Source organism: Balaenoptera borealis (genome assembly GCF_965194805.1).
Source record: "Balaenoptera borealis genome assembly, chromosome: 3".
Lineage (NCBI taxonomy): Eukaryota > Metazoa > Chordata > Mammalia > Artiodactyla > Balaenopteridae > Balaenoptera > Balaenoptera borealis.
In genome coordinates, this window is record NC_138866.1 from 102,371,911 (window position 1) to 102,389,075 (window position 17,165).

General features: G+C 35.5%; 1 protein-coding gene across 5 annotated transcripts in view; it reads right to left on the reverse strand.

Annotated features, from left to right (window-relative positions):
- The window catches only part of WDR72 (WD repeat domain 72), a 193,789-nt gene that overhangs the window by 71,876 nt on the left and 104,748 nt on the right, over nucleotides 1-17,165 (reverse strand). For 4 of the 5 annotated variants that reach the window (XM_082388012.1, XM_082388013.1, XM_082388015.1 and 1 more), the window contains 4 exons: nucleotides 15,751-16,568; nucleotides 12,965-13,056; nucleotides 9,006-9,085; nucleotides 3,224-3,419 (listed from right to left, as the gene is read on the reverse strand). In XM_082388012.1, the coding sequence (XP_082244138.1) occupies nucleotides 3,224-3,419; nucleotides 9,006-9,085; nucleotides 12,965-13,056; nucleotides 15,751-16,568 (1,186 nt within the window). The remainder of the gene's footprint in view (nucleotides 1-3,223; nucleotides 3,420-9,005; nucleotides 9,086-12,964; nucleotides 13,057-15,750; nucleotides 16,569-17,165) is intronic. The other variant, XM_082388016.1, reaches the window with a different exon arrangement.

Sequence of the window (17,165 nt, forward strand, 5' to 3'; positions counted from 1 at the left end):
AGCTCACAGAGGAAAAATGAACAAGGACCTGATAAAATCAAACAACATAAACCATTTATCATAAGAATATTTGATAAAATGATGTATGTTGCAGTGACATTGGGGTTAAGTAAATCTCCCGATAACATTTGAAGAATAATCATATCTGGTGAATAGCACATACACCATCTTCTTAACCTTTAAATCAGGACATTTGAAGTAAATAAAATAGCTTTTTGCTTATTTATTTTTAAAAATTCCATGAAGTAATGCAGTATATACCACTAATAAAGGTCTAAAACTTTTCTTATAATTTTACTTAGTTCCTCTGAATAGTTTAAAAAATAGTTTTTTCCAAAAGGGGAAAAAATGGCAATGTTAATATCCAATATAATATTGCTTGGAAATTTTCCTCTTTAATGCTTATCTGCTTCCTATTTAATTGCAATTGTAATTAATATTTTCCTACAGGGAATATTTCCCAGGAAAATATATGCTCATTATTTTGTAAATATGTTATATTTATTTTAAATAAAATACTCTAAATTTCATCCACCAACATATAAAGTAGCTTTAATACTTTTGTGTTTCAATTCTTATCACAAGCTAACCCTAAATTTTCTTTTAACATTGGCAAAGGACCACTCAATAATGATCAAAAGATAGATAATATTTATTAAGATCCAGATTTTTTAGTCATAGTAAGACTCAGTTCCATAGAGTTAATAATTCTTATATCCGAGAACTAACTGGGGACAGAACAGGGCCCAATCTGGTGAAACTTCAAATAATGGGTAAGTCATGTGATAGCAAAACTCATAAAAATTTTCACCTTGATAGCCTACCATGAATTTCTCACCCAGAAATGAGGACCATGGGCCAATGGATAAGTTAGACACTAAAGTTTATGCAGCTCATGCAGCTCAATATCAAAAAAAAAAAACAACCCAATCCAAAAATGGGCAGAAGACCTAAATAGACATTTCTCCAAAGAAGATATACAGATTGCCAACAAACACATGAAAGAATGCTCAACAGCATTAATCATTAGAGAAATGCAAATCAGAACTACAGTGAGATATCATCTCACACCGGTCAGAATGGCCATCATCAAAAAATGTACAAACAATAAATGCTGGAGAGGGTGTGGAGAAAAGGGAACCCTCTTGCACTGTTGGTGGGAATGTAAATTGATACAGACACTATGGAGAACAATATGGAGGTTCCTTAAAAAACTAAAAATAGAACTACCATACGACCCAGCAATCCCACTACTGGGCATATACCCTGAGAAAACCATAATTCAAAAAGAGTCATGTACCAAAATGTTCACTGCAGCTCTATTTACAATAGCCAGGACATGGAAGCAACCTAAGTGTCCAGCGATAGATGAATGGATAAAGAAGATGTGGCACATATATACAATGGAATATTACTCAGCCATAAAAAGAAATGAAATTGAGTTATTTGTAGTGAGGTGGATGGATGTAGAGACTGTCATACAGAGTGAAGTAAGTCAGAAAGAGAAAAACAAATACCGTATGCTAACACATATATATGGAATCTAAAAAAAAAGTGGTCATGAAGAACCTAGGGGCAAGATGGGAATAAAGATGCAGACCTACTAGAGAATGGACTTGAGGATACAGGGAGGGGGAAGGGTAAGCTGGGACAAAGTGAGAGAGTGACATGGACATATATACACTACCAAACGTAAAATAGATAGCTAGTGGGAAGCAGCCACATAGCACAGGGAGATCAGCTCTGTGCTTTGTGACCACTTAGAGGGGTGGGATAGGGAGGGTGGGAGGGAGGTAGACACAAGAGGGAAGAGATATGGGGACATATGTATATGTATAACTGATTCACTTTGTTATAAATCAGAAACTAACAAACCATTGTAAAGCAATTATACTCCAATAAAGATGTTAAAAATAAATAAATAAAGTTTATGGATAAGGCACAGAAATACCACCTAATGAGAGTTAACACATGATGAGCACACTAGCTGTCTTTGGAGAGTTGGAAGAAACCTACTAAATGACACTACAGGTGCCTCTCCAAATGAATAAAGAACACAAATATAGTCATTGAATATTAATTTAAAAAGGAATTTTTCTACTTCTTGCTTGAAAGGTGTAATACAACTACAATTTTGTGATATGATCAAAAAGAAGTGTCTTAAAGTGGGTGAATTTGCCAGATAATTAAAGCTAATTTCTTGACAACAAGTAAACAAATGACTTGAAATTGCCATTGAGTTTTAACAAATTACTTATTGAATTTACCAGCCTTGCTGACTGTGTTGGCATTAGGAAATATTCTATCTATTTTGATCTTTGGCCTTTACTGAAAAAGCCTTTTCCTGCTGCATATACTCTCTCACTACATAATGCTCTCTAGTCAGTAATCTTATAAAAATAATAAGAAATAAATATAATGCATTTTTAAGAATGACACCCATTTTATGAGTTAACATTTTAAATACAGCAACATTTCTCTGAGTCCCAAATAAAAATCTCTTTCAACCTGAAATATGTAAATTTGTAACATGTTTTCCTGACAAATATATATATTTAATCATATTATAAATTCATTTGTTCATCAAAACCTTACTAATGAAGTTGAAAATCAAATTTTTGCTTATTTTTTTTTTACTGTTTTTTAATTTTCATTTTTAAGTCACAACTAACAGGCTGAAAAATCAGATGACATTTTACAGCAGAAATTTAGATTCACTTGCTAGTCAAAACCATAAACACTATGATTATAAAGTTACAATGATAAAATTTGTTATAGAAAGAATCAAGTGGTCCAACTGTAAAGCAGTGCAATTTTAGTTTGTAGTACATTTCTTACTCTCAGAAAAGAAAAAAAAAATGGCACATGGCTATTACCATGGTATCAAATGAAAACAAATTTAGGACCCATTATTATCAGGGTATCCTTATAATGTATGTCCCATTAAGCTATTGCTGTTAGTTCTGTTTTCATTTTTACTGACTTAACTTTAAAACATTTTAATAAATTACATAAATTTTGTTCTGTAAAGAATTTATTAATTATAATAGAATTTAGAATTAGAAACTTGACAATTATGAGGAAATTGATAGCAGAAAAGGTCAGAAACAGGGCACTTGGCTTGGTTTTTGCAGAAATGATACATTGTGAACTCATTCTCAAAATGTTCTGAGTAGTAGAAAAAGTTCTGATGAAAGAGCATACCAATAAATGTTGCACTTACTTTGCAAAGACAAAGTGTCTGTAATACACTGTAACTCTGGCTCCTTGGCCCATTCCATCTTTGGCAGGATCTGCGTCATCTCATAGTCACCATTCTCTGCCACCGACACTGGTTCACTGTTGACTGGTGTCTTTCTAAAGGTTTTCATGTGCTGTTGAACTTCCGCCAAAAGAACAGCTTGTATTGCTTCAGTTACCTGTAAAGTTTTTTTATTTTTAATGAATTATTTTTAGTGTTATCACAAATGCGTGGAGTCTTATGTAAAACCCAAAGTCTAGAATTTTGATTTGAATAAGTCTCACATAAATTGGAATGCTCCATTCCACTAAAATTACCATCTGAAACAATTGAAATGCAGTTACTGAAAACTGGCACCCAAATCATCATACTCTTCTTTTAAAAAAACCTCAAGAGGGCTTCCCTGGTGGCGCAGTAGTTGGGAATCTGCCTGCCAATGCAGGGGACACGGGTTCGAGCCCTGGTCTGGGAAGATCCCACATGCCGCGGAGCAATTAGGCCCGTGAGCCACAACTACTGAGCCTGTGCGTCTGGAGCCTGTGCTCCGCAACAAGGGAGGCCGCGATAGTGAGAGGCCTGCGCATCGCGATGAAGAGTGGTCCCCACTTGCCGCAACTAGAGAAAGCCCTCACACAGAAACGAAGACCCAACACAGCCAAAAATAAATAATAATAATTTTTTTTTAAAAAATTAAAAAAGTAAAAAAAAAACTCAAGAGAATGTAAAAGGAAAGTTTAAAGGGAGTTCTCAATTCTTTCTCATAAAATATTTTCATTTATACCAGAAGATAAAGAAAATTTTAATATATCACATTGCTCTGAAAGACAGGTTTAGTTCCTCAATGTCTAGCTCTAAAACACGATTTAGCTAAAAACCCTTGATTTAAACTAGGTTTAATACAGTAAGTTAAAGACAAGACTTTAATAGTAAATCTCACTAAACTGTGTGTATGTGTATATGGTTTTACATGGCTTAAAATACTGCAAAGCCTGCCTTCCGATTATTGTACCTACCCAGTCAAGGACCTGTGGTTGAGGGAAGGGGAAGGGAGATATTTAGCACAGGGCACCTAATCCAATATGTTCATTTTTAAAATGAAGAACCTGGGATGTGACATCCCAAGTTCCACACAGACCTGGTGGACAGGCCTTCTAACCCCTGATTCTATGTCCTTAGTAGTATATGTCCTCCCAAGGTTCTATACCCTTACATCTCAGTAAAAAGTCAGTGACAGTACCTTAGCCCCTTCCTGGTAAGAGATGAGGTAAGGTCCAGAAGTTAGGTAGAGTTCAAGGAAAGCCAAGACCTGAATTGGTGAGAGAAAAGGAAGGGCACTGCTGATCTAGATGAACTTAGGACACCTTGCCAATATCCTCCCCTGGCTGATAGTTAAACTTTTAACATAGCCACATCCCAATGCCTACTCTTTTCCCTTCAAAAGCCTGTCCTCTGTCAAGATGACTCATGTTCCATAATTACCATCGTCCCCTCTGCCTTATTCCCAGTATACTCATAGGATGCCTAGAGCTAGGGCTTTGGGACAACACCACTGAGACTGGTGATCGAGAGATGCTAATGCCCAAAACAGAGTAGGTATTCATTTAAATATTTATTTAGTCCCTTTTATGTGTCCTGGTAGCATGTGAGACCTTTAGGTTCCAGGGACACTTGAGAGTTTTTGCTGATGGCAGATGCTAGGTGAACTACAGGAGTAGAAGGAACTGGGTTCTAAACTCTATTCTAGAGTTTTAAATATAGGGAGCTTCCTGAAAGTATCAGAGGAGCTGCTTGATCACTGATCATCCCCCTGTTCTTGTCCAGTCAAATGCTGGGTTGGGTCGTGAAAAAAGGCTAATGAATGATATGATTTTACTATTGCATACCAAATCTATTAACATTGTAGTACTGCCTGTCACAATGCAGGTACATAATGCTTACATCATGTGAGGAGATACTCAACACTGTGAAAGCTGTTGCATACCATGAACACAACATATAATTCTACACATCATGATACTGATGAGTCATGCTTATTAATATCTACCATATGCTGAGATACGTTGTATATTAACTATTAGCTATGATATCTATTAACATATACTATTCTATATCACAATAAGTGAATCATGCTTATCATGTAGATATTATGATGGGACAACCTGTATTAATTATTCATGGACAATTTTACAACACTGAATTTATGTCATTTTAATTTTGCCACACATTTATTTGATAGCACTGCTTCCAAGACATGAATGGTGTGGTATACAGAGCTCTCAATGTGACATGAGAAGGTCCAAGTTCCTGATCTGACTATGACAGTTACTACAAATGTAACTTTTGACAAGTCACGTACTTCTCTGGGACTTCATGTCCATACTTATAAAACAGTCTGTGATGCTGAGAGAGGCTAGGATGAGAGCTTTCAATCACAGAAAGCTGTATGGAACTTGCTTCTGTTCATACCTATAAAAATCAGGAAGATATTAGAGGATATCCTCAGAACTGTAGTACATCCAGACTATGGTCTATCCCTCAGAATGGGCAGTTTGGCCATATGCTCCCATGGGATTATGGATGCCCTCTCACAACTGTGATTTAGAAAGTCCTCTATCCACTAGATATAATATTCTCTAACAACTTGGATCCATATTCTTTCTTAAAAAAAACAGGGATTTATGCAGCTTCAATTAACATCTCTAATTATTAGATTTATATATCATGACCATATTTTTTTTACCTGTTAAATTTTGAAACTTTTTGACATATTTGTCACTACAAATGCATATTGCAGGAATAATCAATATCAGTATCATTAAAAAACAAGATGAAGCAGAAACAGCAGAATAAAACATATTAACCACAATGAGCAGGATACTCAAAGCCACAAAACTTAAAAGTGAATACAGAATGGCACGTACCCAACTGGAAACAAACTCAAAATACACGCTTTGTGTTCAGTGTGAAGTCAATACACAGAGAAATGGTACAACTTATATAAGCATATAATAATGTTACAGTATCTGGTATACAGTGAGCACTAAAACCATGCTAATGGAATTGAAATAGATATTGTATACTTTAAAAATATATACTATGGAAAGTAAAATTTAATGATAGTTTCTGACGGTCAATACTTAAGTGTCTCTAGCATATAAACAGAGTAGATAAATTTTGTAGATAGGTAGTAGGCATAGAATTTTTCCCAACAAAATATAAAATCTGTAGACATTATTTTATATAACTTTGTGATGTTAATACTGAGCTAAAATTGAAAGCACTATGGCTATAAAGCTGTCTTCCAAATGCATATACAGTTTTCCTGAAAAGACAGATATGCAAAGCATTACACGCTTATGAAGGAATGTGCAGATTTAAAATAAGGTTTAAAAATCCATTGGTTGGGAAAAGAGAGCCACATCTGGGCCATATACTTTTTACTAGAAGTATTACTATGCCATAGCAAGCTAAAAATGTTAATGGTTTTCTACCAACACCTTGAAACAGCAAAGTATTGTAAAATAGTACAGAGCATTATAAAGACTCTTAAGGGCCCCCGTGGCCTGCTTGTGGTTTCAGTGTCCAGATTTTCTGGCATAAAAGCATTTTCCCAACACTCAGGCTCACACGAGCCTTTCATGTCTTGCATCATCTCCTGGAAAAGCAATACTTCTCTCAGGAGGCCTGGATGTCATGATTTCACCCACTGGTGTTAGATTATAAAATCCAAAGAACGTTAGTGCTGCTTCAGAAACATGCAAGTTAGGAACCCCAAAACCTGCTGTTGCTTCTCCAGCATTTATTTCTATGTTGTGTATATTTCATGTGTGAGAAACAAAAAACAATCTCCAGACAAACTCATTCATCTGCAAAATTAACTCATCCTTACCCATTCCCTTAAAGGTACGCCCCCTTCAATTTCTGAAGTAGGATTATGCTCTTTTTTACAAAATCATTCCATTACCACCTAGTGTTCCTAAAATACATTAAAAAGCAGATTCAAGTTAACATGATTTGACTAACTGCTTAAATGAACAGCTTTATAAGGAATTTGAGGATTGGTTAATGAAGCATTTATATGGATACTTGCAAGAGCCTCTGTTTTTCCTGAGGGCCCCAGGAATTCTCATTCTCACTTTACACATGAGTAAAATAAATAATCAACAAGTTAAACCTATCTTCCAGAGTCATTCATCAGGTTAGTGGCAGAAATGAGAGGAGAATTTTGAAGCTTAAACTTCATACAGAGTGAGTAATAAATGCTCTAGTAATATTTGTCCTGCTGCCAGCATTTTACACAGGGTCATAGAATCATAGAACCTTAAGTTCCATTAGTCCAAACATATCCAAACCACATTAAAATTTATTTTAAGGTCAAATGAACAACTACAAAAGATCTTTAATTAGAGAAACTCAGGATAAATGTTTTATCGAATTCTTTTTTCCTTAAGAATTGTTTTCCCTGTTGAGAAATTCTTTGGCTACTGGGGAAAAAAAAAAATCCCACCTTTAATAGAAGCTCTTTTAGGGTGACTGTAAATATGCTGGTAAAGTCAACATATACTAATATTTATTTGATTATCACATATGCTTTTTGCATAGCTATTCAGTCATTCATTAAATATATATTGACTGGCTACTGCCACTGTTGAAAGGTGTGAGTGAGACAGGCAAAGTCCCTGCTCTCAGCAAGCTTCTGTTACAGTGAGAAGACAGAAGGTAAGCAAGCAAAAAAAGCAAATGGTATAATCTCCACTAAAAGCAAACACAACAAAGAAAATAAAACTGGATAATGTGATGGTAACTGGAGCATGGGGCAGCAAGGTATGGTGACAATATTAGATGGAGTGATCAGGGAAGACTTCTCTGAGGAGTTAGCTTTGAGCAAAGACCCAAATGATGAATGGAAAAAATGAGAATTCCAGCCTGAGAGAATAGTAAGGTCCTGAGGTGGAAGTGAGCTTTGTATGTTCTGGAAATTACAAGCAGATCAACGTGGCTAGTGAGAATGGGGGAGAATGATGAAGAAAGAGGTTAGGCGAGGGGCAAATCATGTAGGCCATGGCTTTAATAACCATCCCAACTGTGTTTATTTGGTTTTATGGTGTCAGCCCCCATAATTTGTTCTGAGTTGACTTTCTTTGTTTTCCTGTAACCAAAAATAACCATTTGTAATTGGAGTTATTGCTCTTCTTGTCTTGCAAATTTGACATTTATTAAGCCCATGAAGAATAAAGTTCCAATAAATATTCATCTAATCAATGCACAGATATTTATTGTACAATGTTCAAAGCTATCCACAAAAAAATCCTTGAAAAGAAGAAGAAAGACTTAAATTGGACTTTGAGGAAACCAGCTCTCTATATCAGCTCACAGATGAAAAGGATAGAAAAATGATTTCTAATTATACCTACCAAATTCTCAAGCCTAGGGACATTTATATCTAATTTTGAAATCAAATAATAGACATTTCTGCCACCACCTGAAACCTCAGTGGGCAATAAGTTACCTGTAACAAGATAAATATCCCTTCCTCGGCCCCCTTTATTCATGCCCCTTAACTTGGTGCATCCTTGCATGTTATTTTCCACTTTTCCCTGATTATTAGTCTCTGTGTTAGTCCTATTAAATGAAATACTCTGGAAGAAAATATGTGAGGACAAGAGTACCTGCTCACGTATACTCTCAGGTAAAGGGGAGTATGAATGAACCACAGCAGCAAGGAACTCTTCCAATAACTTCAAGAACATGAACCGTATCATACCTGGACAGACTGGTCTTTCCAACAGGAAATTAGCTTCAAAAGTGAAACGTCAGCTTCAGGTAGATGGGATTCACTCTTACCTAGAAATATATGGAACACATTTATATCTTCAGAGTATTAAACATGGATGCAGCCCAATGATCTTCAACCCTGGCTGCACATTAGAATCACCTAGGGAGCCTTTTTTTCCCCCACAAACACCGATGCCCAGGTTCAATCTTCCAGTGATTCTGGTTTAATAGGTCCCTGGGTGAGGGTGGGGCAGGCATTAATACTTTTTAAAAGTGTATCTCAGATGATTTTCTTATATAGCCAGAGTCAAGAAACATTAATTAACTTATATATATATATATATATATATATATATATATATTTCTAACAATTATACTAATACACATTCACATCAAATCAAATTCATCTTTATACCTTAAACCCATTTCTGTACCTTTCTGCCAACAAAATGCAATGACCAACATTCCCCCCAAAACAGATCGCTGAATTTTACAACTCCTTCCTCATACAAATAATTCCTGAAATTCTACCTTGCCATGAATCAGTATCTGTCACACAGAAAATCCTATAAAAGACTTCCTTTGATTCGTCCTTACCGAGCTATACTACTCTGATCAATAGGTATAGCACTTATGTTTTAATTTGACTCATTTTGTTATGTATTGTTTCTTTTTAAGTTTGCCCTTTTAAATGTCCTTTCTATCTATTTGCCCTAATGTTCAGTGTGAAATTTTAAGAGTGAGCTATGGCTTGGTTTATTTAAATTGATCCATAGAGTGTCCGACAGTTCCCTACACAGAAAAGCACTTAATAAGTGCCTTTTCATTAATTGAAAATGAACATATTATCATCCAAATGAAAAAATCAATGAATTAAGGCTTTCTGATGGCTAAAGTATATTATCTAGGTGCCAGATCCAGGAGCGAGATAAGGAAGAGTGATGCAGGCTTGAGCTGGAGGGAAAATTGCTATAATTGTCTATTTAAATTAATGTATTAATGTATGTTTGAAATCCTGGATCAACTATTCAAATTAGTATTAGTCCAAGATGCTTTTCATTGAATTACCATTTTATATATTAATAGATATGTGTGTGTGTGTATATATATCTCACATTAGTGGTCAAGGGAAATGTAATAGAAGGTATTGATATAATGTAAACTGAGAATATGAAAGAAATATATAAGAAACTTCTCATTAATATCATCATTTTCTCCTGATGGAACTTATGATGTGAATTTGAAATGCCCAAGAACAGTACATAAAAGATGTGATATGATACAACACTATGAGTTTGAAGTCGTATTTTCCATTTCTTCATGAACACAGCAGGTAACAGCATTTTCTTTTGATCGCTTTCCTTTCTCCCTCTCTCACTTTGTTGACCTTGTGATTCCACCATCAAAGCTAAGTATCGGTCTCAACCATAACTACTTACTGGCATCACGGGGTACTTCACAGCACACTTTAATGTGATGTTAAAATTTTAATATGAGATGGCAATGAGAGCCAACTTTTCTTGGCAATAACAGTGAGTTAAAGAATTAATTATAACTTCAGGGGGAAAGATAAAAAGAAAACATCCCAGGTTTCCTCAGGCTTGGACTTTATAGAATTAATAGCATGAAGTGAATCCCTCCTTTCCCTTCACCTCCCATCTGGCGACTATAAAACATAAAACTATGTTTCCTTAGTACCTAACTGAATTTTAAATGCTGTAAATGCCACCTCTCAACATCAGGGAGATGGTTCAGTAATAACACTAGTTGCTCAGGCTGCTTTGGTTGGGACAGTCATAGGAAAAGTTGGGGCCTCCTTGGCTCTGGTTAGCAAATCCCTAGGTCTCTGCAGAAACTACTTACACTGCACCTTAAATTCTAGTCTCTTTCCCAGTGTTATATAAAAAAAGAAAATTAGAGCAAATGACCCTAAAAAGAGCTACTATCTAAGGAGAAGGCTGGAAATCCAGACGGGATCATATAGAGGAATCATGACTTGTAATCATAAATATGAGAAGTGGCCTGACATAGTGGGAAGAACAGGGGTATGGAATTAGATGGAGTTGGACTGGAATCCTAGCCCTTCAGCTTGTCGGCTGGTTGACTATGCGTGTCATCTAACTTCTCTGAGTCCCAATTTTCCCAAGGGTAAAACAGAGATAGATCCTCCTACTGTGCACTGCTGTTTATATATTATTTGAGGTAATATATGTAAAGTCATTGGCATAATTCTTTGGACATACTAGGGGCTTAATAATTGGAAGCTATTAATAAACTCTCACTTTAAAATATCCCAAATGAATATTCTTTTCAATAGCCCTGAGAGGGCCACTGTGCAGTGTTGTTCAGGCCACCCCAATGTATTGATCATATACTGCACAACTTTGGAAGCAAAATGCACGTCAATTCTGGAATCTTATTCCCATTTTATAAATGCAGTAAATTCGGCTTTGAAAGGAGTAAAAGATACACCCAAAGTTAAGTAGTAAGTGGCAGAACTTGATCTTGAACCTTAGTGGTTTATCTCCAAAACCATTGTTCTATTTTCTATTCATCCATTAATCCAAAAGTACTTGCTTAATTCCTTGCAGGCATTGTTCTAGGAACTGGGGACACAGCAGTGAATAAAACTGTCATAAAAAACAATAACCCCCCTGGAGCTTACATTTGAGTAGCAGGAAGTAGGTGGCAAACGAAAAAATGCTATACAGCATGTCAGATAGTGAAAAGGATTATGATAAAACAGGGAAAGGGGTAGGGTGTGTGGGGGAGAAGGGAGGGCACCTTCATTGGTAAGATGGTATTTGAGGAGGAATTGAAGGATGGAGGGTGGAGGTGGGAAGCAGCAGGTTGATTCATGTGGAATCTGGAGAAAGGACATTCTAGACAGAGGGAACAATCAGTGCAAAGACCCTAAACCCTGCCTGCCATGTTTGGGTACGAGTTAAAAAGCCCAGCAAAGCTGGAAGGCGTGAAGCAGGGGATGAGTACAAAGAGATCAGGTCAGATGGGGGGGTGTGTCTGATGACATAAGTAGAGCAGCCAGGTTATACAGGGCCTTGTGAGCTATCCTAAGGACTGTAGCTTTTATTCAGAGTGAAACATAAGCCACTGAAAGGTTTTAAGCAGTAGCATGGGGTTCTGACTTAGTTTCAAGTAGATGACTCTGGGTGTTTGGTTGGGAATAGAGTGTAGGAACCAAGAATAGGAGCAGAGGGTAGTTAGGAGGCTTCTGTATCCAGGCAAGAGGGGATGAAGGCTCACACCAGGCGGCTGGCCATGTAGGTGGAGAGAACCAGTCAGAATCTGGGATATATTCTGGAGGTGGAACCAACATGATTACTAAAACATTGGATGTGGGGTACAAGAAAAAAGGGGAAAGTCAATATGACATTAAAGTTCTTGGCCTAAATAACTGGAAAGATTGGATTGCCATTTAATGAGATGTCAAAAATTTGGAGAAGCAGGTTTTAGAGATGAATTAGCCATTTGGCATCAAAAGAAAATCCAAACACCAAGACTGTTACTCAGAAGAATTCAAGGACCATTATATAATCTTCTGAAATAACTGTAAAACTCTCTAATATAATAATTACTTATTTGGTAATAAAGATATTGATACAGTAAATTCCCCATAAATCACATATGACCTTAATTTAATATTCAAATGTTTCCTTTGTTGAAAAGTTTCAGACTTTTAGGTATTTCAAAGATCATTTGATGAAATCTATCATATTACATGTCTTATAAGATATTTACTTTAATAACAAAATTTCATGTATATTTCAAATATAGACAGAATACAAAACTATAACCATGTAAAATACAGACCGAATCAAACAATAAACATGCACACTTCTTATTCTAAACTGCAGGGTGCTATCCAGTTATAGCACTTTTATTTCATAGAAGAAAAAAATTATTAGACTATATCTGTAACTTCTTTACCATTTCGTAAATAACCGTAGAAGCTTGAAACATTTAAAATATCATTCCCAGGACTTTTCATCTTGTTATGCACAGACTCCATTGTGAAAGAACTGTTGAAATAAGATTCAAAGGATATTATTAAAGATGTATAAAAAACATTTTGAGAAATAAATTGACGATATGACTGCATGACCACTTTAACACATTTGGGAATTGAACACATTATTTTTAGCAATATCTTTGACATTATTCTCTTCGGTGAATCTTATTTCCCCACTTTAACTTACCTAAAACCCTAACCCCAAATGAATTGTGAATCTTAGTTTACCAGAATTATCTTGTGATCCACTTTTACTGGAGGGGCCTTGCGACTTTAGGTCATGTGATTTGTGGCTAATGTAATACATTTTTGAATCCTAATATGTTCATAGCTGCCAAAGAATTATCCCCAGGTACCATCAGGACTTGATGAAGACAGGCTTTACCCTAGTCCAGTGATTCAATGAGAGGAAATTCAGATACTATCCAGGGATATTCTCATAGGCAGATAGCTCTTTCCTTAAAATTCAGTTTCGTCACACACTCAGTTGTTAAGCATACAAAGATTTCTCCACCTTTACAACCACAGTGAAATGTTAGCAAAATGGCCAAATTTATTGGAAGGATTTGGAGTGACAAATCCAATACACATTATTTTGATTTCCTTAACTATAACATGCAGTCTCCAATAGCAGATCAAATCTGAAATGGCTTATTTAGGGAAGCAGTCTCTAATCCTGACACCTCCATTCAATAATTTGTTTTAATGAAGAATTTTGTAAAGAATTAACTAATGTGTGGCAATGATTTTAAGGCCTTTTAATGGAAATCATGCTGAAAGCCCTTAATCTCCCCTAAAGGGCACCAGATATATCCTTCACATCTTGTATTCAGTATCTGGAACAAACTCAGAATGAAAACCTCTGGCGACAATAACTGAGTCCCTCATCTGCTCTGCGGGATCATGATTATGCTAGCAAATATAAGTTGTTTTCAAGAATTTGAAAAAATCTTGATGATCACCTATTCTATTCATCTCATTTTGTAAATGAGGAAAGCAAGGCCCAGAGGGGCTAAGTGACTAGTCCAAAGCCACATGACTAGTTTAACAACAAAACCAGGGTTCATTCTCAGGTTTTCAGGCTTGGCTGACTACAATTTTTTTTTAATCATACTTTAGGTGTTATTTAATTTTCTTAGTAATAGAAAGAAAAGTGCCTAACTGAAATTAAAATACATATATATTATATATATAAATTATAAATATGAAGTTATATATTATATATGTATATATATATATATATATATATTGTAATGAGCAGAAGAAAATAGAGGAGAATTAAGTATATGAATCATGGAAATTCACCAGTCTCTGTTTTCTCATTATTAGGGCCACCAAACAGAAAATGGAAAACCCTATAGCATAGAAGCATTGTAATGATAGGGAGCTTAACACTGAATCTACATAATCCATATGGATTTGCTACCAGACTGTAGGTTCACTGAAGGCAGGAACTCTATTATCTAGTACCTGACACAGATATTTGTTGAACTGAGCTCTTACCAAAGAACAGAAATGTCAAGGACTATTTACCACCATGTACTGAGCAGTTCATGAGCACATCTTCTATAAAGGCTTTCTGATGGTTTCATCTCACACTAAGTATTCTCTTTACTCTGACCACCTATAATACTTACCTATACTACAAATGTTTCTCCTTGTTCCTTCAGTGTTTTCTACTTACTTCATGTGCATTATCTTCATCATTTCAATTAGTTCCTACCCAAATGAGAAATTTATTTATATTTCCTCTATGAGCTAGTGCTAAGGACATATTCAGTAAGCACTTGATGAATTGAATCCAATCTTCTAACATCAGACTATGAAAAAGTATATTGAATTTTAGCAGTGGGAGAAGGTAAACACAGAGTCAAGGTTAGCAATCAGGCTCTGGAGTTAGACAGATGCCCAGCCTTGAATCAGCTTGTAAGGCTCTGAATTAATATTGGGGTTGATACTTTCTCTCCATAAGCCTCAATATCCTTATCTATACAATAAGCAAAATAATCGTACCTATACCCCAGCTTTGCTGTGCACATGAAGTGAAATCATGTATGTAAAGGGCTTACATGGTGACTAGTAGATATTAAACACTCAAAAAACAATGCCTATTATTACTAAACTGTACTTTCTATAAATGAATTAATGATAACCTCTTCTATTTTAATATGCCAAAGTATGAATTAAACAGTGGGATTTGAGGTATGAAATTTTCAAATTTTTCCTTTCCTAATGATATACGAAGTATATCATCATAGGCATTTATTTAAATGTTTTTTGTTCATACTTAGTTCACAACAAGTATAATGGATTTCAAGGTGTGTGTGAATCTATCTACTGATCTATCTATCTATTGAATCATTCAGCATCCAGTACTGTGAATTCCCTGGCACATATTATGAGAGCAATGGATATTTGTTGGACGAATAAATTTTAAAACATATAGATTTATTGCCCAAAGTAGTCTCCAATCTCAAAGAATTAAAAGGAAGATTTTCTTAAAATTGTTTTGAGCTAAAGGAGATGTTGCATATTTACTCTTCATCTAAAGGGAGGAAGGAAGGTAGGAAGGAAGGAAGGAAGGAAGGAAGGAAGGAAAGGAGGGAGGGAGGGGGGAGGAGGGAGGCTAGAGAGCTAAATATAACAAATAATGATAATTTTTTTAATGTCATAAATAAGAATAGTCAAAAATCTCTAATCTTACCTGTCAATTCCACATGCCAGTTCTAAAGGCATGTTAACTAACTTATTAACTAAAAATAGTTTGCTCAATAAGTAAACTATAGTGTTTGGCTCTTGCAAAGAATCAGAATTATTTTCCGGTCTGCTTGGCATCCCAGCCTGATTTGGAAGAGTGGAAGTGTATTTATTTGACAAGTCCAAAACTTTTCTGGAAAATAAATTTACTTTTGAATAGTCTTTTTTCATTTCGGCATTGCATAAATCCCAACCTGGCAGCATCAGTGAGAAGTGATCTTCATTTGAAGCAAGTCCTAAAGAAACGGGACCTTGAAGCTTTAAAATATTGAGATGCTTAATGCAAAGATTGTCTAATTCTTTATCCACTCCCCATGGCAAAAGGCAAGATAGGAGCAATTTAGCTGTGTCTATTGTGAGGTTGGCATTGACTTTTCTAGATTGCTTAAGGTGCATCTTTTTGGAGCTCTTTATTTTCTTCTGCCTTTTAATGCCATCATTTTCTTCTGATAACTTCATGGTATTTTCTCCTTGGGCTGGGCTTTCACTAACAGGCTTGGCTTGTGCCTCCACTGAGAGAGGGCCACAGGCAGTTTTATTTCTTTTCAGTGTCAGTGTTTTCTTCTCTACTGTGCTTTTGGCTCTTCTCAGGATCTCACTGCCATAGAATGAATTGGAAGGGTCAACGTCACAGATTGGAGTTGGCAGCAAAAGTTCAACAAGGTTTTCCAGATCAAATAGAAGGATATGAAAACCAATGTTACTCCATTTTGTCTTCACAGGCAAGACATTAAAAGGTCCTGAGAAAGACTTGGCATCAGCGACCTAAGGGAGATTTTAAAAATTTATGTGTCAAAGTTCTTATTTTTAAGTGATTTTACTAAAGGTTCCATGATATTAAAATGGCACAAAAAGAAATTAAGTAGCAGTACAACCCAGGGCATTTTAATTTTTTGCCTTAGCTATAAAAATTCCCCTCTAAATTCAACATTCTATATTCTGATTTTTTTGAAAAACTTTTCCTTTCTAAAACTTTCATTTTTTCCTCTAAAAAATATGAATTAGGCCTATAGAGTAAGACGGCATCAGATTAACTTCCTTCCAGATACACTTTCATATCTTCTTATCAATATAGCCATGAAAACATACAATAGGGCAAAAGTGGGTATGAAAATTGAGAAGAACATTTAGAACACCTGCAATAATTTAAGAAGTCTTTTAACAAAAATGGTCTCTCCAAATTTGTTTAAAAATTTTAATAATTGGAAGTAACCTAAATGTGAACCAGTATCAAATTGCTTTTTTTTTATTTTAAAGGCTCGCCTTGTGGACTTGCATTTGTTCTTTCTCTGTCTAAGATGATTTTGCCCTGGATACTGGCATGGTGGGCTCCCACAATTCAGTTATATTCCTGCTCATTTA